The following is a 22,960-nucleotide window of genomic DNA, read 5'->3' on the forward strand; positions in this document are numbered from 1 at the left end:
TATTTTAGTTTTCTACGAATACAAACGCGTCTTTGCCTTGATTTTCTGTTAGGCCTGCAAGAAAGCCCCGGACCTGTTCCCCTCCACCAACCGCAGCGCTGACTGCACATCTGACACAACGAGTGACCCGGTTTAGTCGCTGATCCCAGTTCTGGGCCACGTCTGTTATACTCACCTCTGCCGCTCTTCTACCACTCTAGCATGCACATTCACTTCTCCCCATGATGGCCGAGTCTACCTCTATCGACGCGAAACTGCACAACGGGAATGGCGAGTACCATTCGCCGCGGCCGCGTAAACCAAACAGAATAGACCTGCTCAAACCGCGACTGAGCGATGAAGCTTTCAACTCAGATGGCACGCTGAAGGACCCTGCGTCCATCGTCTCCAGGTACAATTACAAAATGCACCACACACAACTCACGCTGATCCGTACAGCGGTCGAACAACTCCCATCCCTGTAGACGCCCCGCCCTCGGTCCAGGCATCCTCCTCTGCAAGACGTCGAATTCGAGCTCAACAGAAGCAGCGCATGTTCCCTAGCATCGACTACGTCGATCGCGTCTCACATTTTGACCCAAACAGCGACTACCATGACTTTCGCGGCTTCTTCGTCCTGTTCTGGATTGGACTGGCTATTATGGTCATGACCAGCATGTTGCGAAACTACAAGGAGACGGGGTACCCTCTGCAGATCAAACAATGGGATTTGTTCAAAGAGAAGATCTGGGAGCTCGGTATGGTCGACGGCGCCATGGTGTTCAGCATTGCATTGTCACTGCCTCTGCAGAAGTTGTTCCTCCAAGGCGACGGAGTACTACGCTGGAACAAGCTTGGTTGGGCGATTCAAAGCGTATATCAAGCGATCTGGCTTTTGTTTTGGGTCACGTATGTGCACCATGGGCGTTTTCCTGTTCCAAACTAATATTTGCAAAGGTACCCTTTTGTTCGTGACTGGAGTTGGACGGCTCAGGTTTACTTCACCCTGCATCTGCTCGCTATTTTTATGAAGATGCACTCTTATGCGTACGTATCAGTGGTAACGAACTTTTATTAACCCTACTAACATCGCTAAGTTTCTACAACGGCCATCTTAGCGAGACTCTGCGTCGTCTGAACGACCTCGATACGCCCGACAAAGCTAGCAAAGCAGCAGCGGTTCGATACCCGAAGCCTCGAACTCACCTACACGAGGTCTTGCAGTCTCCCCAGCAGGAAGAGCCTGCCAATGCGAATACCGAATATCTGCCCCAGCTCCGGGAAGACCTCGCGTTTGAACTCGCCTCGTCTCTCGGTCATGTGTCGTATCCTGAGAATCTTACCCTCTACAATTTCGTCGACTTCGTGTTCTGTCCCACTCTTTGCTACGAACTCGAATACCCTCGCACCTCCGGAATTCGATGGATGGAGCTCTTCTACAAGACTCTCGCTGTCTTTGGGTGTATTTTCCTGATGGTTATTGTAGCAGAGGAGTTTATTCTGCCAGTCTTGGGTGAATCGGCCGTTCAGATGCAGAACGCAAAGAGCGCGTTGGACCTTGGTCTCGTCTTGGGCGAGACGATTGGTCGTCTGCTCTTCCCCTTCATGATCACCTTTCTGCTCGTTTTTCTTGTCATCTTCGAGTACGTCTTGGGCGCATTCGCGGAGATTACATGTAAGCACCCAAATGAGGAGCAGTGAAGGTGCAGTTGCTGACAAGATACAGGCTTTGCAGACCGTCAATTCTATGCAGACTGGTGGAACAGCTGCGACTGGCTCGAGTTTTCTCGCGAGTGGAATAAGCCTGTTCACCACTTCTTTCGTCGACACGTATACTCAGCGTCCAAGAACCACATGTCACGGCCTGTTGCGACGACCCTAACTTTTCTCATCTCCGCTCTAGCGCATGAGTTGGTCATGGGCTGCATTACGAGGAAGTTTAGAGGTTACGGGTTTGTTGCCATGATGCTCCAGGGACCCATAGTCTTGGTTCAGAGGAGCAAGTGGGTCAGGGGACGAACGTTGTTGAATAACGTTCTATTCTGGTGCAGTATGATTCTGGGGCTGAGTTCGGTAAGTCGATCCCTCTTTTGGTAGCATTGAATGCATACTAATAGTCACTAGATGTGTGCGTTGTACGTCCTTGTATAAACAGTCGGAATACCGAAATCGATTTGCACGCTGCTCGCAGAATGGACTTTCGTTTGTGGCAACGGACTTGCGAGATACCCCTCTTTGACTAGATAGATGTTTAGATATTTGGTAGACCGTCTGCTATCGTTTTTATCAGCCTCAAAGGCTTCAATCGTGCATGTGTCCACCCCGAAGATTTCAATCGTACTCGTATGTAACGCGCAGCGTATTGCAACGTGCAATACGCGTACACATGCGCGTATCCCGTATTTTGAAACAAGCCACGAAATGACGTAGGATCCTCGTTCATGTAAGGACCATCCATGGTTGCAGCAAGGCGACGACAGGCATCTGGACCCCTCGCGGAAGCATGGCAACCGACCCCACGAAAGGGCAAGGGTAGCAGGGATGACGTCGCGCATGGACGACCATGAATCGCGACATGAACTTGACATTGCCTTCTGTTTCATGGCGTTGCCTTGTATTGTGTTATCTTCCAGCCTGCTGACCTGGCGTTGCAGCTGCCTTTCTAGCTTGATACCCTATATCCAATACATTTCCTCCAAAGGTTGTTTGCGTAGTGATTTCATTAATCGTCACCACGCGCGCTATACGGATATATCGGTTCGTTGACAGCAACTAACCCTGGACCTTGCTCGTAGATACCCAGACTTGAGCCTCTTTCCAGCATACCCTGTCGCATCATGTCGGACCTCCACAAGGCACTAGAATGTCTTCGTCCAAAGGAATTTGAGAATGTCCCAACCGACAACCTCAAGGCGTTCTTGCCAGAGATTCTCGCCAACGCAGAGTTGATCGCGAATTCGGTCCCTCCGCCACCCAATGGCACGCCCTACGAGTCCTCGAAGCGCACGCGAACAAATCCACAGCCTGCGTTCAATGCTGCTGACCTCACAATCTCTGATGTGAGACGCCCACTGCCGGCCAAAGAGCATGCGGCGCTGCACAAGTCATGGGGCAAGCCATTGAAGCTGGGGAACAAAGAGGCGGCTACGGGCATGAGCGTGTTCAAGATGGCGGGCAACGACCGACACGGCGCGTGGTTTGCGAGAACAGGTGTGCACGAGGGTCTTGGGTTTGCCAAGTGGAAGCGTGCCATGCTGAGGGAGTTTCCCGAGAGTCTGGAAGTGCAGGGTGGGCCTGGAACGGGCAACGTGAGAGGCATTGGGGGTGATCAGAAGCTGGAGGACATCAATGTGGACGGCATAGGAAAGCTTGAAGGTATGTGGACCAACTGCTGCGGCTGACAAAGAACTGACGCTTGGATAGTGTACCAGTTGTCTGCGCAGTTCCCTGGCCCGACATCACCACGAGAGTTCATTACGTTGCTCATCACCTCGGATCAGTGCCTCACTCAGGCCTCCAAGGTTGGCGATGCTGTTCCGCGGCACTACATGGTTGTCTCAATACCAGTGTCACATCCGAATGCGCCGGCTCGAAATGGCATGGTGCGCGGCTTCTACGAGTCTATAGAGATGATCCGAGAGATACCTCTCCCTGAGGGAGGCGACGCCGAAACAAATCCAGTCGAGTGGACAATGGTGACGCGCAGCGACCCTGGAGGTGGTATTCCGCGTTTCATGGTCGAGCGAAACGTGCCTAGTAGCGTTGTGCTGGACGCGGTCAAGTTTCTCGATTGGGCTTGCCCTAGAGACGACCTTGATCAACCACAGGAGGAGAAGCCGCCAGTAAGCAATACAGACAGCAAGGCGGAGCAACACTCCGATGCACACCCATACCACTCGATAGCGGAGTCGAATGGCATCACTGCGGGTGTGGGGACTAGCATTGCCGACAGGCCATCAAATACATACCGACGTATATCACACCAAGCAGTAGACACACCTGATAACGCAAACCAAGGAGGTCTAATCGCTCAATTCAGAGACGCAGTAGGAGCTTACATACCCGACGCGATGAACCCACTACAACGCACCTATTCCAGCAGTTCCTCATCTTCATCCTCGTCAGCAGACTCGTTCGCCTCAGCCGAACAGTTCACTGAGGAACCAACCACCGCACCTCAAGGCCTTCCCATCGACAACAGCATTCCCACGCCATCCCTCCGCTCCGAGATCTCCCTTCCCGCCGCCGTTGCCGTCGACGAAATCCCCCAATCGAAGGAACTCGTCAAAATCGAAGAAAAGAAACAAGCCGTGCAAGAAAAACTCGACGAGGCGCGCGAAAAACAGACTCGAGAGCTCGAAACAGCAGAGGGTTTGAAGAACCAGAAAGACCTCGAGAAAGCGACGGAGAAGCAACAAAAAGAGATGAAGAAACAAGAAACAAAGTTCGAGAAAGAGATGCGCAAGCTCGAGGAGCGCCGTGAGAAGGAAACGCGCAAGTTACTCGCTAAACAGCAGAAGGAGGTGGAGAAGAATAAGCTCTTCCAGACACAGCGCGAACTCAATGAGTGCAGGCAGAAGTTTGATCTGATGGAGCAGGAGAACAAGTTGCTCAAGGAGCAGATTGCTGAGATGCAGAGGGAGAATACGGCCATGGTGGTGCGGATGGGGAAGAGTGAGGCTGGGAAGGAGATTTTGAAAGCGGTCAAAGAGGAAGATTCTTCTTACATCACGGGGCGCAATAGGACAAGCTCCAGGGCGAGTGGGAGTTCGGGGGTTAGTGGACGTTTGGGCGGAGTCATTTCAAGGACGGGGACTGAGTCTACCGTTGGTTGAGGATGGGTGAGTGTTCTAATGTTTGGCTTTTGTGTAGATGTGGTCGCTTGCTTGCTTGCTGTAGTCTGGCAGCACAACATAATCAACACTCCTATATTCCTCACTAGTTTTCCCTACATCAATCCTCACCATCTACACCCTCTTACCCTCCACCCTCCCCAACTGCTCCACCATCCAATCCCGTACCCGCTCACTATCCCCCACCGGCACCGGATAATGATGTCCCATCTCCCACTCCACCACCTCGCTCATCCCCTCCCCAACCTCATAATGCCCCGCAATCAGCCCTTCACCCGCCCACTTCCACTCATCCTGCCTCCCCTGCACATGAAACGTCGGAGTCCTAATCTTCCTCCCCAGCACTTCCTCCCGCCTCTCCGCCGTCAACCCACTATGTGCAAGAACCCCCTGCGGCACAAGCGGCGGGGCATAGGACCCGCAAATACTCAGCCCGAACCCGAAATCACACCACTCGGTCCCTTCGTCAAGTTTCCCAGTCTCCTCCCGTGCAGCCCGCACCACCTCGCTCCCGCGCAACAGCCCGGCCACAACTTTGGTCCCCTGGCTGAACCCTACGAGCCCCACCACCCGACTCCCCCGGCTCCGTGCCGCTTTCACCGCGTCGCGCACGAGGCTCTCGACTTCGGGGGAGAGCGCGGATGTTGAGTCCCCGCGGCGCATGCCCTCGAGGGTGATCTTCTCGCTGGGTGGTAGCCACCGGTAGAAGGGGCCGCAGCCGTCGAAGAAGGGGAGTATGCCGGGACCGGCAGGGGATGGGAAGGGCGCTGCGTGTTGCGTGGATTAGTATGTGGTTTGGGGGAAGGAGAGGGAAGAGGATGAAGGGGGAAATACCTTGCAAGCTTTCTATTTCGAAGTGTTGTTTCAGGAGGCGGGTTAGGCGGGCGAGTTGGACGGTGTGGACTGTTGCGTTGCTGCCTGAGCCGTGGAAGGCGAGGAGAGTTGGTTTCGCAGATCCATTGCTGTTGTTGTTGTTGTAGTCTTCGCCCGAGCGGGTCATGAATGTCGAGGGTGATGCCATGATTTTCCAAATCTTCTTCCTTTGTGTTTGTTCTCTCTTTCTATCTTCTTATCGAACGTCTATGCTCTTTAACCTGAACAATCTCAACACAGTCTTGTCGTATCGCACGTGCAGTTCGTGACGTCTTGCTCTTGATACGCGTAGAAAACAAAACTTCAAAACTGGTGTATAAACCCCAGGAATCCCAAAGATATCTCTTTTTTCTTAGTTAGGGTTCTTGTGCTCAAGGACAAATGATCGATCTTATCAGATCGTTCACCCGTCTGTTATGGCGTTTTGGTGAATGTAATGGTGGAGTAGTGGGTAGGTAGATAGTGCCGGACATCGGAGCAAAGTCGTCATCCTCATTCGCCAAGCAAAGATTGCGCGTATGAGGGGCTATCAGGTTTGGAAAACGACCCTTTCTGATAATACATCGATAGATGGATGGATGGCTAGCTAACGAACAGTGTTGTTGTCTTGAGGACTGATCTAAATTGCTTTGTATGTTCAGTATGAGATCAAGCGCTAGGGCATTTCACGATCAATCAACTCTCGAGACTACTCTTCCAGAGCAGACAACACGAAGCCCAGCACATCACACTGACAACCAGTCCAAAGAAGTTTTTGATTCATGCATTCCTCATTTTGATTCCGTGACAATAAAGTCCCGTCTATAATCCATTGAACCCATCACGTCGTAACCTCACATAATCACTCATTCCTCCAAACTCCATACCATGCCCGAAGTCGAACCGATGCAGCGAATAGAAGATGATGCGCGAGCGGGAGATATTGACACGCGCGGCGAAGCACGTTTACTGCTCGGTCTGGAAGTAGTTGAGGAGGATGCTGCGCTCCTGGGACTCCTCACCCCAGTCCTTGACAACGACGCAAGAGCAGTTGACGACCTTGCGGGGGTTGCCTTCGCGGTCGATCTGGCCTATATACGGATTAGCCCATATTCACACACCAAGTTATGATATCATCAGGGAACACGTACAAAGACCGGCCCACTCGCCGAGCTGCTTGCCATCGGGGACCTTGATGAGGGGGATCTTGTGCTCCGAGCACAGCGCAACAACGAGCTTCTTGTACGCCTCCTCCTCGCACGCCTCGTTCAGGACACACATGTGTGCCTGACGACGGTCGAGGGCCTTGGACGCCTCGCGCAGACCGCGCGCAAGTCCGTCGTGGATGAGCGCGAGCTTGAGAACGCCCTTGAGCGCCTCAAGCACGGACATCTGTCCGGTGCCTGCGGAGGCATCGGCAGAGACCTCCACCTCGGCGGCGGCGCTGACCTGGGACTTGGTATCGTCTTCTCCGTCCGACTGTGAGGATGAGTTAGCAAATGGTTGAGGGGAACGAGTGGCGGGGCATGGCTGCGCGCAACCCGAGTCTGGATCGCGCAGTCTCGCAGATGCGGTTGAATTTGATGCGATTGAGGGTGCTGTCGTACCATGATGATTGATTTCGATCTGTCGGGTTTCCTTGAAGAGTGGTTGGTGTTGATAGAGTGATAAAGGAGCTCAAAATTCGAGAAGTTCGGTGCGCCGAAGCGAGTTTTAGCGTCGATCTCACGTGCAGCCCCACCAAGTACGATGGATGCTGCAAAGGGCTGGATTCGTAGATCAAGTGGTCAGGAAGATGGTAAGCATGGTTATGTTGCTCAATGAACAGCATTTGAGCTTACAAGTAAATTCCATAAGCCAGGCTTACTTTTCGAGTTAATGTGAAGTTCAAACAGTAACAGATATCATCATCACTCATCATGACACGGTGACCACATATTTGAACAAGACTGTTTATTTCTACACATTCTGCCACTCTCAACGCAACCTTGCTGCTGCTTTGGACCAGCCGTAGCTGTAGCCATGTCTCCCGTTTCTGCGTTGATCATGTGTCTCTCTCCTTTCTCCACCACCTCACCGCCTCAATGACTTAGATTGTACGAAAGAAGCGCCGAAAAACGCGCCGAATTGACTAATGTTGAGAACTGAAGTAACGCCAATCTGTCTGTGCCCACGAACGAAATAGTCTAACAAGAAAAAGACAATGAGAAAAAATGTCTGAAGAGCAGACGCTTGCTGGAGAGATGAAGTAATGACATCGCTTCGAAATGATTTTGCACGAGAGTAGGAAACGAGATCGCTGAACGCTAACAGCCGTGTGGAAAAGAAAAAGACTAATAGTACACCCGCCCTATTCATAGGAACACCCTAAGCGCCATATACACAAAGAAAGGTAGAGGACGTAGTTTGCACGGATCGCGGAAGGAATGGGTATCTAGGAAATGAAAATTACATGACGATGCAGCAGGCGCTCTTCTTCTCTTTAGCCTCCTCCACAGGCTCCGGAAGGCGAGTGGTCGTTGGCTTCGGCGGAGAAGCCGCACGGATAGGTATGGGTTGGGGGGAAGGATTGCGAGGACTTTGGGGTATCGTTGGAGTAAGCTTATACCCGGACTGCTCGGTGTTTTGAGTCTTGTTCGCGTTCGAGTCGATATCCTCAAGTGAGGGTTGCTTTGCCGGGGTTGACAGAGGCCATTCCTCGTACTGCTGTGCCTTTTCAGTGTCGATGCACAGGAGCTGAGACAGCCGCTTTTCTGCCGGATCGTCGGTATTCAGCGGCTGGAAGTCCTTGTCGTACATGGACGCCACTCTGCCTTCATTCACCCATTGCTCTTGTTTCATCTTCTTTGCATGTGTGGGAATAATCTGCTGATCTGGTGGAAGACGTGGATCCGGCTTGTACATGGTTGCGAGCCATGGCGCTTCGCCTTCTGGTCGGTTACTGGTAACGGGACGAGGTATTGAACCACCACTCGTGCCGGGACGCTTTGTGTTTGAGGCACCAGAAGCCAACCGATTCTTCGATGCACTTCTTTGTGCGCTGGTCTTGCGTGCTTTAGATGTAGGCGTTGGCTTTCCCGGGGTCTTGGCTTTCATGGGAGATTTCTGAGGTGAAGAACCACTTCCAGACGAAGAAGCGTTGCGGCGATGGCCTTTGGGCGGCGGCGTTGTCTCTCGCGGCCCTCGCGGCTCATCAAGTAGAAGTTGGCTTGATATACTGCTTGCTCGTACTCGTGCACCAGCGGCTGCAATGGCATCCCCAGTCATGTTTGCACTGCCTGCTCTCGATCTCGGCAGTGGTGCGTCGCGCTCTACCACGGAAGCTGAAACAGGTATTCCACTGCGCCCAGGTAGCGGGATGCGAGAAGTGCTCGGCTTCACAGCATGGGATGTTCGTGGTGACGTTGGTTTCTCATCAGTGATGAATGCATCCGAGGGTGCAGGGCGCTGGATATGGTATTCTTCAGTTGCATCTTCGTCCCCAGCTGGTATGGGAGATACGACTCGACGGTGCTCGAGGCGTTCCTCGGCATCCTGCGCCCTGTCGGTGGACTCGGAATTGGTGCGAACCCGTGGCTTTCGACTCGCACTCTGCGATCTGCTGTTGGATCTGCTTGAGCGGACAACTCTGTAGCCCAGTTCCTCCATCTCCTTGATCTCGATTTCCTTGAGCTTGTCACGATGAATCCAGTTGTTCTCGTCGTGTTCGACTGTATTCCAGCCTGGGTCTGCTTTGCCACCCTTTCCAGGCTTCGTCTGAACCTTCCCCTTGGCCTTTACTGCCTGCGGCGCCTTCTTGTTACCGCCTTGGACTTTGTAGTAGTCCATTACGCTGTCTTTCTCGCTGCCAATGGCGCTCATGTCTCCACTCGCCTTCTTCTGCAGCCCATTGGCTGCGCGATATGTTTGTTCATTGTCGTATGGGGCCTGTGAGTCCCAGGTGGTCGAGCGAGCAGGGTTCACGAATCCGTTGGCTTGCAATGCAGGTGACTGGCGGGAAGCATGAGCTTGCGCAGACACGACGTTGGCGGGCATGTAGGGCTCTTGGTTGTAGGATGTTCTCTGCATCCCTCTGTCAGCAAGGGCGGGTTGTTGTCGGGAGACGAAGACATTTTAGTGAGGCGGCCCAGAATCTTGGACAACGACCCGGACTGCGAGCCACGCTACTGTGTAGCATGACTGACAGCCGCAGTAGTGCCAGTAGTGCGAACCCTGACGGCAGACATATGTCATAGGGACACAAGAGGGATAGAGAAAGTCTACGCACCTGATTATCCAGAGGCACAGCCAGGTCCCACGATCCGGCGCCACCGTGCGAGCTGCTCGGGGGTGTCAACTGCTGGAGGGGCGCTGGGGGCTGACGGGATGATGCTAGAGCGGCCATGGGGAATGCTTCGGGCGGGATAACACACGGTCGGCGACGCACCTCTGGCCCTCAGAGAGTGGACGAGGGTGTTTTTCAGAGAAATGGGGCGGTATGGCTATGGCTGTGCGATGACGACCTAGTCAGGCGGCTCGGTGCACGTGGAAGGGGCGAATGATGGAAAGTGCGACTGTGGTGGGTACGGCGTGGTGGACGAGGGTTAAAGAGAACAGTTCTCCGCGATATCGACCAAAGTGCCTATGGACGCAATGCCACAGACAACTCAGACGTATGCGTACAGGTGGGGAGGCAGGACAGCTGTTACTGGGGCTGTCGTTGCATACGCGACTAGGTCTTCCCAGCAACCCGCCGCAAATATTAAGTTGGAGATGAGGCTGCGCGGGTGCAAAGCAAAACAAGGACAGAAAAACGAATGAGTGGTAGCGACCGGAGATTTTGTGCAGCACCTTCGCTCAGCGTCCGTCGTGATCCTCGATTTCTCGAAAACTGATGAGGACGCGAAGGAGTCGCATGCAAGGAGGATCTGGGAGAAAGTCGCTATGATGCTTGGGGAACGCGGTGATTCGCTAGTGCACCGGCCCGTACACACCGCAGATGACCGGCCCTGCAGACGAATCTATCGGCTCCTGGTCGTTGAATGCAGGCAATCAATCTCGGTGCTTCAATCACAACACCACCCATGACATGTTGATCAGGGGCATTGTCCTCACCCTGCAAACCTCGCCGGCTTCACCTTAGACTTCACTACCCTCTGCTCGCTCGTGGAAAAAGTTTCCATCTCGATCACAGCTAACGGTATGCCGTAACCCCAATCTGCCCAATGCACTCCAATGCAGCTCTGTCACATACCGCCTTTTGATCGGCCTGAACAATACCCGATGCACAGAAAGCGTGCGTCGGACTGGGTCCAGAGCGCTGATGCGAGAATCGAGATTGGAAACGGAAAGTTCGCGCTTGTAGTTGGCAGCTCGTTCTTCGTGGAACATGTGCTGGAGGTTGTCCATTCGATCGCCGCCGGAAATGACGATGCGATAACAAGAGAGAATTCTGCACGAAAGCGTCTTCAAAACGTACAGCCATACAGCTTGCGAGAAAGGTAACGTGAGCGGCTGGTCACTGGGTTTCGTAATAATATCGATTCCAACCACCAAATGACTGGTTTCATGCTGAATGCGCCGCCTCACCATCCAAACGTTTCATCATACCAAAACACATCATGTCCCTTCTTCACCCAAACCTCGACACTCCTCTTCAAGTCCTCAGTCAGTCTCTTCGGCCCGCAGCAAACAACTGCAGTCCTCGTGCCCTTACTAAACACCTCGTCGACGACTTCTTTCATCTTGGGCCTCCCGCTCTTAACCACCATTCCCTTCCTCGGCTTCTCCATCTGCTCCTCCATACTCAACAATTGCTCATTCTCCGCCATCTCAAACTCCTCTGCCTCATCATCGGCATCCGGGTCCACAGCAAAGGTTCGGTCAATTTGGAGACTCGGCCCTGAGGGTCGTGTGACATAAACCTCCACGTTGGCGGAGATGCGTAACAAACTTTCTTCGTTTCCATTTTCATCTTCATTGACTTCTACGTCGCCTGCTGCATCACCCCCAGGAGAAGAAATTTCGGGAAACGCCCACTGCGTGTCGGCGAGTTTCTGTACAGCCCATATGCACCGGATCCGGGTGCCTGCTGGGATCGGGTTTTGAGATTCTAAAATACTCCGATAGATCGGGATGACGAACGTAGCACCAACTCCACCAGCCACGAAAAGCACTTTGTCATATTCCGAAAGGTCTGGTAAGCGGGTTGAGGCGCCGTACGGTCCTTCGAGGACAATAGGGAGAATTGGTATGTCGCCACCAGCAGTAGGTAGCATAGGCACATTGCTACCGCCTTGTGCGAGTGAACGGGCTAGGTCTCCGAGGTACTTTGTGTTGCCGTTAAGCGTTCTGGCAATCAGTAGGAGTTCCTTGTCTTTGGCCGGGATTGATGCTATTGTGAAGGGGTTGGTTTTATTGGTCATAACCCATTGATCGTAATAGGATGGAACCTTTGCTCCAGCCCAAGGCCGACTCAGGTACACGTGCTGCCCAGGCTTCCAGTTCAGCGTCGAGCTCTTTGGTGGTAGCGGGATGCGGATCTGGACAAGGTTTGTACCAGGAAGAAGCCTAATGGTGCCTTGGTACATCTGAAGACGCACGGCGCGGAATATGAGGTGCAGGGCTTCCACTGCAATAACCTGCCAGACATATACCCTGGCACGCGTTAGCATCCTGCTGAGGCGTTGTTTGCTGCTAAAGCTTACCGTATATGAGAAACGTGGAGGTATAGCGGAACAATGATAAAGTTTGCGATGGCGATGTGAGAGATGTAGAAGACTCGGTAGTTGCGTCTCCTGATGAAACTCAAAGCGGTCGTGCTGATGGCAGCGAACAAGACGAGACTGGTTGTTCCCCAAATAACGTCCCAGTCTTTTATGCGTTTCGCTAGGACACCAGACATGACGAAGAAAACGAAATAGAACACGCCATGGAGAATGAAGAGGAAAAAGGTTATGCGACCGAGAATTTGATGCGCGGCTTTGAGTTCTTCGTGAGACAGTCGCGTAAGCCATTGGACTGGCGAGTATGGTGCTCTCATAGCGAGCAGATAATGCACTGGTAGCTGCGAAGCACCGATCTGCCCAAACCGTTTGGTGAGGTGGAGGTAGTCTGCTGGTGTTAAAATGTACAGGTATGTCCATCGAGGTTCACCACTCACCTTTGCCAGTGCGAGCGACGCAAAGATAGAGCAACCAGATCGTCCAAACACTCGCGCCAATCCACTCTCCTCTCGTACCCCAGCCCCGAATCACATCTTTTCGTGACCACCACGTTATCGTATTGCAGCCGCTGTGAATCGTTCTTAGCCACCCTCGCTTTCCGTCTGGATGTTTGTCGAACGATGGCGACTTCGGAGCAGCATCATGTTTCAACCCGCTCCTCACCAGCCAGCCTAGGAAGAACGAGACCTGAAACAGTGCAAAGATGACCAGAACGGACCATTGAGCGATGAAGCCGTACAACTCGAGAAGCTCTCGCCGTTGGTGCTTTTGTTCTTTGGTCAATGTTTCGAATGAGTAGCCAAATGACCAGTATTTATCTTTGGAGACCTCGTTGTGGCCTTCATGCCGTTGAAAAAGGCTCATGTCGAGGTGTTCGACTACCGTTTGGCCAGGACCTTCGTAAAGTGTTGGCTCCTAGCGGTAGTCTGGGGTGACCAATCCTTGCAGAGCACCGCAATGCGTCGAAAACAAGAAAAGGAACAAGCGACAATGTCATCCAAATATATCTGGTAAGGTAGCGTATCTGTACTGTCAGCCGCTAATGAGCCTGACTGTGTCTGAAGTGCTCCCGGCTCAAAACGGCAGGAGCCAGCTGGAATAGCCTGTGAAAACAATCCTTCAGGCCCTGTCACATCATCGACATCAAAGTGTCTGAGTGTTTCGAAGACGACAGATACTTGTCAAAGGGATGGATGCTGAGCATCAATAACACTGCGCCTATTGAAGGTGTAGAGATCGAGGCTCATCAGCCACGTTGCGCGATCGTGCATGACCCCACGAAACGTCCCACATGGACCCTGCATCACCCGCCGTTGGACAAGCCGTCTCGATTTGAGCTCTGCTTGCTTGTAACACAACCAATTTCTTGTCAGAATATACATTATGGTCGATATATCTCGCAAGATCCCACTCTGGCTCGACTGTGTCCGTAAATCGCTCGCAACTTCTACGACAGCCGTACTGACATAACAAGGACACCGGGCATGATGTGAGTCCCTAGCTATCACGCCTCGCTGTCTTTCACTCACAGTGTCTGCAGGATGCATACGCTCTCCTCCTTAGCGCGCACGATCCCCGCGTTCAACTCCTAGGTGTCACGACTGTACACGGCAATGCCGCACTTGATCAAACAACATTCAACACCAGAGCGATACTCGAGGCATTGGGAAGGCGCGATGTGAAAGTCTATGCAGGCGCAGCAAAGCCAATTGTGCGCGATGCTGTACATGCCGCCGATATCCACGGTATTGGAAGGCTTGAAAGTGTGTGGACAATGGCTGATTCGAGTAGGCGAGTCCGGTCTGGATGGAGTCACATTACTGCCCCAACCCTCGGAGCCAGCAGCCACCGATGTTAACTATCTGGAGGCCATGTACAATGCTCTCATTGCTACACCGCCCAACACAGCGTGGCTTGTCTCGACAGGCACGTTAACCAACATCGGCTTGTTGTTCCAGAAATACACCGATCTGGCAGACCATCTCAAAGGGCTGAGCATAATGGGAGGAGCAGTAGGTGGAGGATTTACTGACGCCCCCATGGGGAAAGTAAAAGGTGAGGGCGAGCGCTTTGGCAATTGGACTGCCTATGCCGAATTCAATGTAAGTTAAACTATCCAAGCTCGTCCCACTTGTAAGCCAAGGATATGCTGACATCGTCTTAGATCTACGTAAGACCACTTGCTGCTACTCTCCATTACGAGACTAACATCAGTAGTGTGATCCTGAAGCATCTTACTTCATTTTCTCACATCCGATCCTGAAGTCGAAGATAACCCTCATCACACTCGACCTCAGCCACCAAGTGCTCGGCACAAAGGCAGTTCGTCGCACACAACTCTACGGCTCCGACGATCCCCTCGATCCATCCACCGTCAAAACTGATCGCACACCTTCCGCGCTTCGAGCGTTGTTCACCCAGATAATGTCCTTTTTTGCCAGCACATATGCTGAAGTCTTCTCTATAACCGAGGGCCCGCCTCTTCATGATCCTCTTGCAGTTGCTGCAATATACGACCCTGAAATCTTCGATGACAAGGGCGGCGAACGATTCCAAGTCGACATAGTCACCACAGGTGTTCATTCGATGAACCAGTCAGAAGTCGGAGAGTTGGGCCGGACAAAGATCACCAAGCTCCAAGACGGTCAGGGTGGCTGTAGAATACCAAGAGGCGTGGATCTAGCTAAGTTTTGGGGTAACGTAGAGAGCGCGCTGAAACGTGCAGATGCAGTCAGTCCGATGCCTAAAATACCTCGCGAGGAGTTGGAAAGAGATGGCGTGTTTGTGGGCATAGACTAAGCATCATTGTTGACGCGTGATTGTTTTTGCAGGCGAACACTGATCATAGATCGATCTGAGAATAGACTAGAACACGGCGCAGCAGGCACCCACGAATAAACGAAGAGCAATTCCTTAAACGACAAAACCTGCGCGGAGTTGCATTTACATTTAGCCTATTCACTTCCATCCCCCCCCTTGCTGACTTGGCACCCCTACCACCGAAATCTCCGCAGAATTGCGGGGTGCGGATCCATTAATTTATTCTACATCAGCCGCCGAAAGAAATCCTAGTACCTCTCCCGCCTTCGATCTAGCTCGTACAAGCCACATTTCTATACCTAAGCCGAATCTGCACCCTTCCCATTCATCCGCAATGATCCTCTGTCCCTTTCCAGCCTGACGCTTGAACGACCTCAAAGAAGAAAGCCCGGGTAAAATAAGTGCTCCTCTGAATATCCATATTAGCGGTGACAGAATGTCGAATAGTTCGCCACGACGAGGGGTAGCCAGCAGACATAGATATATATCTTGGACTGGAATTGAGCATCCAAAGACTATCCACATCATCATCCAACCCCAAGGACCTAGTCGCCAAGGTATCTACCCTCACGATGAAGTTTACTTTCGCGGCTTTCCTGCTCCCTCTCACCTTTGCCTCTCCAACACCTAAGCTAAACCGCGCTTCTGGTCTCGCCTCCCTCGCCAAACATGCTGGTCTGAGATACTTTGGCACCGCCGTCGACTCGCCTGCCCTCTCAAACCCCCAGTACACATCCATCGCCTTCAACAAGTCCGAATTCAACTCCGTAACCCTGGCCAATGGCCAGAAATGGATGTACACGGAGCCCCAGCGCAATGTCTTCAACTACACGGATGCCGATATAATTATCAACTTGGCGGACAAAGCAGGCCAGGCTCACCGTTGCCACAACTTCGTTTGGCACCAGCAGCTCCCCACGTGGCTGACGAGCCAGTCGTGGTCAAAAGCCGAGTTGATCAGCATCCTGGAGAACCACATCAAGAACCAAGCGACGTACTTCCGGGACAAATGCTACGCCTGGGATGTCGTTAACGAAGCCTACAATGACAACGGCACATACCGCTCCTCCATCTTCTACGAGACCATCGGCCCCTCATATATCGAACTGGCATTCAAGTTTGCGAGGAAGTACACCAAGCCCGGCACAAAACTCTACTACAACGACTACAACATCGAGACCGTCAACAACAAGTCTCTCGCCGTCCAGGCAATGGTCAAGGACTTCCAAGCCCGTCACATCCCCATCGACGCCGTGGGTCTACAGTCTCACTTCATCACCGGCATGTCGCCCTCGTACCAGCAGATCCGCGATGCTCAAGCCCTATTCACGTCCCGTGGCCTCGAGACCGCGATCACAGAGCTCGACGTGCGCACCACGCTGCCGGACTCCCCGGAGAAACAGGCGACGCAGGCAAAGAATTACGCAGACAGTGTGAAGGCGTGTGTGGACGAGAAGAGGTGTGTGGGTGTTACGGTGTGGGACTTCTGGGACCCGGCGAGTTGGGTGCCTTCTACGTTCCCAGGGCAGGGCAATGCGGATCTGTGGGATGAGAACTTTCAGAAGAAGCCGGCGTATTGGGCTATTGCGGATATGTTGATGGGATATAAGGGGTAGTAGATGGAGTGCTCGGAGATGAAGGACAAAAATAGTTGTGAATTGTATGCGAATGCTATTTTTCGAAATCGATTGCTTCGCCTAGTTTTTTACTCATTGACTGGAAGTTGTATATGTCCGGTACTGGCTATGTTGTATCATGTCTTTCGTACCTTCCGTGTAATTCTTATTATCTTGTTCGTGATCTTAACTCGACGACCGGCAATTGAAGCAGAGACAGCGGGTCAACAATAACTTGGAATGAGAAACAACAAGGTTCGTCTTGAGGACGACAGTCGTAAAATTAGTGAGTCTTAAAGCTGGTACAGGAGCCAAAGTCGCACGCATGAAATTCAATGTATTGGCAACTTGCCAAATCACAACTTCCACATAACACTCAGTTCCCATCCACAACCACTAAGTTTCTCGACTAGAAACAAGATCATCATGATAATATACATAACCTGTTTTGGGTACGAGAGAATAGTCATTAAGTCATACACTCCAAGACTGCCTTAGGAAGAAAGCAGCTAGCGAACGTGTTCACGCAGAGCTTGACCGGGAACATCTTCCGTCATCCTTTCTCGAAACCCGTCTTAATTTGCCAGGGAAGCAAAGTAGGCAAGCGCATCTCGGACGCATATTTCGTACCCTGCTTGGCACAAATTCCGCTCTAGCAGTCCGGCATCCTGTGATTTGCGGAGAGTGCGGGACAAGGCGGAAGCTTGTAGTTGGTGTTTGACACCAAGGTTTCTCCAGCGTGCAGAAGGACCGCAAGATCCCGGGGCTTTGGGTCATCGCACTCCTGCGAATATTGGGCAGCTACATCTGGTGGCGCTCGTGGCTCAGTGAGCATCATGATGATGTGCAAACCTAATCTAGTGCAGTTTGGGGGGAACTCCATGCACCTCAAGGGGGTGTTTGGTATTGTTAGTAAAACGAACTTAGGGACCGAGTCGTTTCCGGGTACGATCTTCGTATGGTCTTGTAGGGCGGTTCCAACGTGTGGCTGCTAGCATACGGGTGACAGGATATTAGGTGAATATGGAATTTGGGATGGGGATCTACTCGCCTACGCAAGTGTGTGGCTGGCATCCGGGCCGTTGTGTACTCGTGGAACGTTCTTCTCGTTATTGACTGGTTCTAGTGTGAAGTCAGGGGCGAGGTACCACGTGTAATATTCTCAGTCCTCTGGAGTGCTTTTTGCTTAGTAGACCACCAAATTGACATTCTGGAAGTACTGCCATAATGCCAATCCTCCTCATACTGACGTTTTGAAAGCACACGTAAGGCGCATACTGCTGAAAATTTAGGTATTAACCTCATACCCTAAACTAAGTTGTAGTTGTCATAAGACATTTTAAAAGCATTGCCGTCTTAGTCATATGACATGAACTGGAATTGCATTCAGATAGAAAACCTCATAGAGCGACCGTAAACAGGAAGCCGAACGAACTCACACGTGTCCGTGTGACAATAAGAAACCATCCCTATCCCAACCCAAACCCTTACCTTCGGCTTAAAACACCCCGACGCCCTTCATCAGACCACAGCAACATGACCTACTCTCGGCCTTCCCGAACAGCTCGAAGAACTGGGTACAAGTTGTGCGCATCATCGTCGCTCGTCTGACGCTCCTCTGTGACCTCGGTATTCTCATCGTCGGTGTAGTCGTGAGCGTCGAGCCTGTCCTTGAGGTACGCCCTGAGCCGCTCAATCGCCCGAATGTTCTCAACCCATAATTGCTGCGACGAATCACCCGTCTCTGTAGGTGTAGGGGAGTCGACGCTGGGTGATCGTAGCGCTGGATCGACGTTGGGCGAATGAATTGCCAACTGGTGAACCTCGCGGTGCAAGCTGTCCTGATCAGAACCTCGGCGAGCATTCTTATTCGAGGTGCCGTCATCCGAGATATCCATGCGCTCGGCTTCTTCCCGGTCCGGCGCAGCTTTTTGCAGGAGATTTCCAGAGAATCGTCGACGGCCGTCGGCATCAAATGCAGGTGCAAGACCAGACGAGGGAGCGCCAGCCGACATGTCAGACATTGCGCTGACAGAAGGAAGGGTGGGATACATGCTGCCAACTGGAGCCCTGGACGGGGGTGAATGGTTGCTTCCAGAGTGCCCGGCCCCAGGAGAGTGTTGGGAGCCGTAAGACAGCACGCTCGACGCTGGGGTCAAAGCGGGAGTCTCAACTCCGGCCGATCCGACTGCAGTTGCATGAGACGACGGCGAGTGGCTGGATGAGAGGCCAGGAGGCGAATGGCTAGAGCGGTAACCCGCGTGGCCACTGTGTACATAATGAGCACCCGCTTGGTGGACACCAGCAGCTGCGGCATGGTTGGGATTCTCGTAGACAGTGCTTTGCAGCTGTTCCAGGAACTGGTCAATGTTCAACAGGTCACTCTTGGTCCTGAGGTTGGGGAGCGGCAGTGAGTATGGGTGCATAGGCGGGTGCGATGCTTGTGCGACCATCGTGCCACTGTGTCCGTACTCAGACATGCCGCCGTGATAGCCGGCACCACCAAGAACAGGAAGTTGAACTCCCTGGAGACCCATGAGTCGCTGGCCGACGTCATAGTAAGTAGATGGATCAATGGAACGGCGTTTGGCATCTCCAAAGAACTCGTTCAAAGCATCGTATGCCGCACGCTTTCGGATTTCATAGTCGTTGGTCAGCTGCTGTTGTTGATTGACAGCATAGTAAACAGGTCCGTATGCAGAGTTCTGCGGTGGGCCTCCGTAAAAGCCGGCCGGGGCGCCTCCAGGGTGCTGCTGAGCATAGCCTCCGTTGGGACCGAGCGCACCATCAGGATACTGATATCCACTCGCTGTAGCGGCAAGCGCCTGCAAGTCAGCGACCAAGTCTGTAGAGCGCCAGTTAGATAACGAAAGGAAATAGGGACTATAGCCGATAGGCTCAGAGGCAAGGACAGAAAGGAAGAGGACTTACGTTTTCCACCCTGTCCGGGATATCCTGGCGCACCGTGTGGGCCACCGCGGTTGGGCTCGGGAGAGCGCAGCAACACAGAATCATCGGCGTGAGTCTTCACGTGCTTTTTGAGATCTTGAGGACGCTTGAACGCTTTACCGCAGAAATCGCACTTGTGCGGCTTCAGTGGGACGTGGACACGGATGTGAGAGGTGATGTGATCACGCTTCACGGTGGTCGTGCGACAGTTGCCCCACTGGCAAGTCAAGTTCAGGTTGTTAGTGCTCTTGCGACCGACATGGCGCTCGCAAACGTGATCCTGAAAAAAAGTGAGCAAATGTCAAAGACTGCAGGGCGCCGCGAAAACAAAGAGAGCCAGACTGCATCGCTGCGGTACTAGACCATGCTTCGCAAAGCGACGCATGGCGAAGCATGAACGCACAGCCTGGCGGCTGGGGCAAGGAGCGACTTACGTAGAGCTGCTCAGCGGAGGGCAGACGCTCGCCACAATTCTGCCACTGACAGACGAGAGAGTCGCATGCGCCGCCAGAGAGCGAGGCAGGCGTCTGCGCGTTCTGCTGCAAGGACGCGTCTGGAGGCTGCTGTTGAGGCGATGTCGCCGCCGCTTGCGCTGCTTGCGCTGCTGCTTCGGTACTCATGATGAATTCCGGGACAAGAGTGGAGGAGAAAGTGGGAGAGGAGATGCCGAGAGAAGTTGGGGGGAGCCCAGAATTTACGGGCGGAAAATGCGGAAAATCCGGAAATTTGAAAACGCAACTTGGCGACTCATCTCCGTCGTCGCCACCGCCGCCGGCTCTAGCCGGTTCGAAACCGCTAGGGGGAACTACTGTTGGAGAAGGCGAGGGCACGCGCTTGCGCTTTCGCCGTGCATAAGCCTGCATCTGTATTCGCCTGGTTAGCTCTTTCTCTTCTCTAGAAAAATGCAAATGCAAGTGGAATACAAGCCAGTGGTCAGGCTACGCATACGCACGCTGCTGCGTTGACTCTGGGCCAACGTGTGCTGCAGTTCAGCTTCCCCTGGGGGGGGGAAGGTTGCCTCTGCAGAGGCAACCCCCCATGCATCCCAGCAATCCTCCCCGTAGAACTCGAAGTCGGGGGCGAGAGCGGCGGGAGCAGGAGCAGGAGCGGAGGAGGAGGAGGCGGGAGCGGGAGTGGCAGCATCCATCGCTGCCTGGATGGGATGGGATGGGATGGGAAGAGCGATGGTTCATTTTCTATATATCGATATTTCTCTCGTGCAAGTAATGTTCCCCACCTTCCTGTGTTGCTGGTGGTTGTTCCCTCCTTCCTTCCTTCCTTCTCCTGTGTTCTCACGTCTCACCACACCACACTCCAGCCTTCAACACTGGCACAACACAACACAACGTGAACCGACCTGAGTACAAGACAAGACCAACTCGACCCAGCTTCGCGCAGTCTGTAAATACAGACTCCAGGCTTCTTGACTCGACACAACCCGGCTTCGCAGCTCAACTCAATTCAACCCAGCTTCGCGCAGTTTGCAATGCAGACTCCAGGCTTCTCATCTCAACTCACTCAACGCAACCCAGCTTCGCGCAGTTTGCAATGCAGACTCCAGGCTTCTCAACTCCACTCAGCTCAACCCTATTCAAGTCAAGTCAAGTCAATCCAATCCAATTCAACTCAACTCAACTCAATTCAGCCCAGCCTCGCGTAGTCTGTAAATACAGACTCCAGGCTTCTTAACTTCACTCACTTAACTCAACCCAATCCAGCTTCGCGTAGTTTGCAATGCAGACTCCAGGCTTCTCAACTCAACTCACTCAACCCAATTCAAGTCAAGTCAATCCAATTCAATTTAACTCAACTCAATTCAACCCAGCCTCGCGTAGTTTGTAATGAAGACTCCAGGCTTCTCGACTTGACACAACCTAACTTCGCAACTCAACTTAATCCAGCTTCGCGTAGTTTGCAATGCAGACTCCAGGCTTCTCATCTCAACTCACTCAACCCAATTCAAGTCAAGTCAATCCAATTCAATTTAACTCAACTCAATTCAATCCAGCCTCGCGTAGTTTGTAATGCAGACTCCAGGCTTCTCGACTCGACACAACCTAACTTCGCAACTCAACTCAATCCAGCTTCGCGTAGTTTGCAATGCAGACTCCAGGCTTCTCAACTCAACCCATTCAACTCAAGTCAATCCAACTCAAGTTAATCCAACTCAAGTCAATCTAACTCAAGTCAATCCAACTCAAGTCAATCCAACTCAAGTCAATCCAACTCAAGTCAATCCAACTCAACTTAATTCAATTCAATCCAATCCAATTCAATTTAACTCAATTCAACCCAGCCTCGCGTAGTTTGCAAACACAGACTCCAGGCTTCTCAACTCCACTCAGCTCAACCTAACTTCGCAACTCAACTCAATCCAGCTTCGCGTAGTCTGTGAATACAGACTTCAGGCTTCTCAACCCGACACAACCAATTCAAGTCAAGTCAATCCATCTCAACTCTCAACTCGACCCGGTTTCGCAACTCAACTCAGCCCAGCTTCGCGTAGTCTGTAATACAGACTCCAGGCTTCTCAACTTGATTTAACTTAACTCAACTTACTCAACTCAATTTAACTTGATCCAACGCAATCCAGCTCACTTTAACTCAATCCAGCTCACTCAACTCAGTCCAGCTCACTCAAATCAATTCAGCTTTGCGTAGTCTGTAACTACAGACTCCAGGCTTCTCAATTTACTCAACTCAATTCAATTTAACTCGACTAAACTCAACTCAATTCAGCTCAATTCAGCTCAACCCAGCCTCGCGTAGTTTGTAAATACAGACTCCAGGCTTCTCAACTCGACTTCTACTTCGCGTGGTTTGCAAACACAAAGTCCAATCTTTGCTGAATTTCACACTGACACAGACACAGATCCCAAAACTCTATGCTTCTCAACTCAGCTCACTCAGCTCACTTAACTCAATTCAACTCAATTCAGCTTAACCCAGCCTCGCGTAGTTTGCAAACACAGACTCCAGGCATCTCAACTTGACTTAACTTGACCCAGCTTCAGTAGCCTGCAAACACAAATCCCAGGTTTCTTGACTTCTGCTTCGAATGGTTTGCAAACACAAACTCCATCTCTTTTCTGAGCTTCACACTGACACGACTGACACAGATCCCAAAACTCTATGCTTCTTGACTCAACTTCTGCCTCGCGTAGTTTGCAAACACAGACTCCAGGCT

General features: G+C 52.2%; 9 protein-coding genes across 9 annotated transcripts; 5 read left to right on the forward strand and 4 right to left on the reverse strand.

The window, feature by feature from the left end:
• The first annotated feature begins 2 nt into the window (after window positions 1–2).
• On the forward strand, window positions 3–2,138 carry P153DRAFT_324070 (uncharacterized protein). Its single transcript, XM_033665231.1, has 5 exons — window positions 3–391; window positions 439–888; window positions 937–1,026; window positions 1,077–1,654; window positions 1,706–2,138. Exons 1-5 carry the CDS (start codon window positions 222–224, stop codon window positions 2,074–2,076), a joined length of 1,659 nt encoding a protein of 552 aa, XP_033520212.1. The 5' UTR covers window positions 3–221; the 3' UTR covers window positions 2,077–2,138.
• A 452-nt stretch (window positions 2,139–2,590) lies between these two features.
• P153DRAFT_369820 (uncharacterized protein) lies at window positions 2,591–4,914 on the forward strand. Its single transcript, XM_033668867.1, has 2 exons — window positions 2,591–3,354; window positions 3,403–4,914. The coding sequence occupies exons 1-2, from the start codon at window positions 2,817–2,819 to the stop codon at window positions 4,812–4,814; spliced, it is 1,950 nt and encodes a 649-aa protein (XP_033520213.1). The 5' UTR covers window positions 2,591–2,816; the 3' UTR covers window positions 4,815–4,914.
• A 32-nt stretch (window positions 4,915–4,946) lies between these two features.
• On the reverse strand, window positions 4,947–5,832 carry P153DRAFT_298984 (uncharacterized protein; the record flags this gene model as incomplete). The annotated part of the gene is made up of 2 exons (XM_033664248.1): window positions 4,947–5,599; window positions 5,667–5,832. 2 exons carry the CDS (start codon window positions 5,830–5,832, stop codon window positions 4,947–4,949), a joined length of 819 nt encoding a protein of 272 aa, XP_033520214.1.
• Window positions 5,833–6,650: 818 nt separating this feature from the next.
• P153DRAFT_299036 (uncharacterized protein) lies at window positions 6,651–10,068 on the reverse strand (the record flags this gene model as incomplete). The annotated part of the gene is made up of 4 exons (XM_033664255.1): window positions 6,651–6,775; window positions 6,836–7,163; window positions 8,142–9,746; window positions 9,952–10,068. 4 exons carry the CDS (start codon window positions 10,066–10,068, stop codon window positions 6,651–6,653), a joined length of 2,175 nt encoding a protein of 724 aa, XP_033520215.1.
• A 601-nt stretch (window positions 10,069–10,669) lies between these two features.
• On the forward strand, window positions 10,670–11,208 carry P153DRAFT_94438 (uncharacterized protein). The gene has a single exon (XM_033673510.1). It carries the CDS (start codon window positions 10,899–10,901, stop codon window positions 11,166–11,168), a length of 270 nt encoding a protein of 89 aa, XP_033520216.1. The 5' UTR covers window positions 10,670–10,898; the 3' UTR covers window positions 11,169–11,208.
• Window positions 11,209–11,248: 40 nt separating this feature from the next.
• On the reverse strand, window positions 11,249–13,252 carry P153DRAFT_378646 (uncharacterized protein; the record flags this gene model as incomplete). The annotated part of the gene is made up of 3 exons (XM_033669810.1): window positions 11,249–12,320; window positions 12,371–12,776; window positions 12,826–13,252. The coding sequence occupies 3 exons, from the start codon at window positions 13,250–13,252 to the stop codon at window positions 11,249–11,251; spliced, it is 1,905 nt and encodes a 634-aa protein (XP_033520217.1).
• Window positions 13,253–13,771: 519 nt separating this feature from the next.
• P153DRAFT_399965 (Inosine/uridine-preferring nucleoside hydrolase) lies at window positions 13,772–15,342 on the forward strand (the record flags this gene model as incomplete). The annotated part of the gene is made up of 6 exons (XM_033671774.1): window positions 13,772–13,813; window positions 13,863–13,877; window positions 13,929–14,133; window positions 14,180–14,490; window positions 14,553–14,558; window positions 14,606–15,342. 6 exons carry the CDS (start codon window positions 13,772–13,774, stop codon window positions 15,185–15,187), a joined length of 1,161 nt encoding a protein of 386 aa, XP_033520218.1. The 3' UTR covers window positions 15,188–15,342.
• On the forward strand, window positions 15,325–16,974 carry P153DRAFT_369825 (glycoside hydrolase family 10 protein). The gene has a single exon (XM_033668868.1). It carries the CDS (start codon window positions 15,781–15,783, stop codon window positions 16,822–16,824), a length of 1,044 nt encoding a protein of 347 aa, XP_033520219.1. The 5' UTR covers window positions 15,325–15,780; the 3' UTR covers window positions 16,825–16,974.
• A 1,391-nt stretch (window positions 16,975–18,365) lies between these two features.
• P153DRAFT_378649 (uncharacterized protein) lies at window positions 18,366–20,393 on the reverse strand (the record flags this gene model as incomplete). Its single annotated transcript, XM_033669811.1, has 3 exons — window positions 18,366–19,669; window positions 19,756–20,053; window positions 20,208–20,393. 3 exons carry the CDS (start codon window positions 20,391–20,393, stop codon window positions 18,366–18,368), a joined length of 1,788 nt encoding a protein of 595 aa, XP_033520220.1.
• Between the last annotated feature and the right edge of the window lie 2,567 nt (window positions 20,394–22,960).

This window comes from Dothidotthia symphoricarpi (assembly GCF_010015815.1).
Source record: "Dothidotthia symphoricarpi CBS 119687 unplaced genomic scaffold P153scaffold_19, whole genome shotgun sequence".
Classification (NCBI taxonomy): Eukaryota; Fungi; Ascomycota; class Dothideomycetes; order Pleosporales; family Dothidotthiaceae; genus Dothidotthia; species Dothidotthia symphoricarpi.

Excerpts from the sequence above, each read along its gene's own strand:
- P153DRAFT_324070 (XM_033665231.1), top strand. The coding sequence starts at position 222 with ATGATGGCCGAGTCTACCTCTATCGACGCGAAACTGCACAACGGGAAT. Across the intron at positions 889-936 it reads TGGCTTTTGTTTTGGGTCAC|GTACCCTTTTGTTCGTGACT; the intron begins GTATGTGCACCA and ends ATATTTGCAAAG. Across the intron at positions 1,655-1,705 it reads CGCATTCGCGGAGATTACAT|GCTTTGCAGACCGTCAATTC; the intron begins GTAAGCACCCAA and ends GACAAGATACAG.
- P153DRAFT_369820 (XM_033668867.1), top strand. The coding sequence starts at position 2,817 with ATGTCGGACCTCCACAAGGCACTAGAATGTCTTCGTCCAAAGGAATTT. Across the intron at positions 3,355-3,402 it reads CGGCATAGGAAAGCTTGAAG|TGTACCAGTTGTCTGCGCAG; the intron begins GTATGTGGACCA and ends ACGCTTGGATAG.
- P153DRAFT_94438 (XM_033673510.1), top strand. The coding sequence starts at position 10,899 with ATGCAGCTCTGTCACATACCGCCTTTTGATCGGCCTGAACAATACCCG.
- P153DRAFT_369825 (XM_033668868.1), top strand. The coding sequence starts at position 15,781 with ATGAAGTTTACTTTCGCGGCTTTCCTGCTCCCTCTCACCTTTGCCTCT.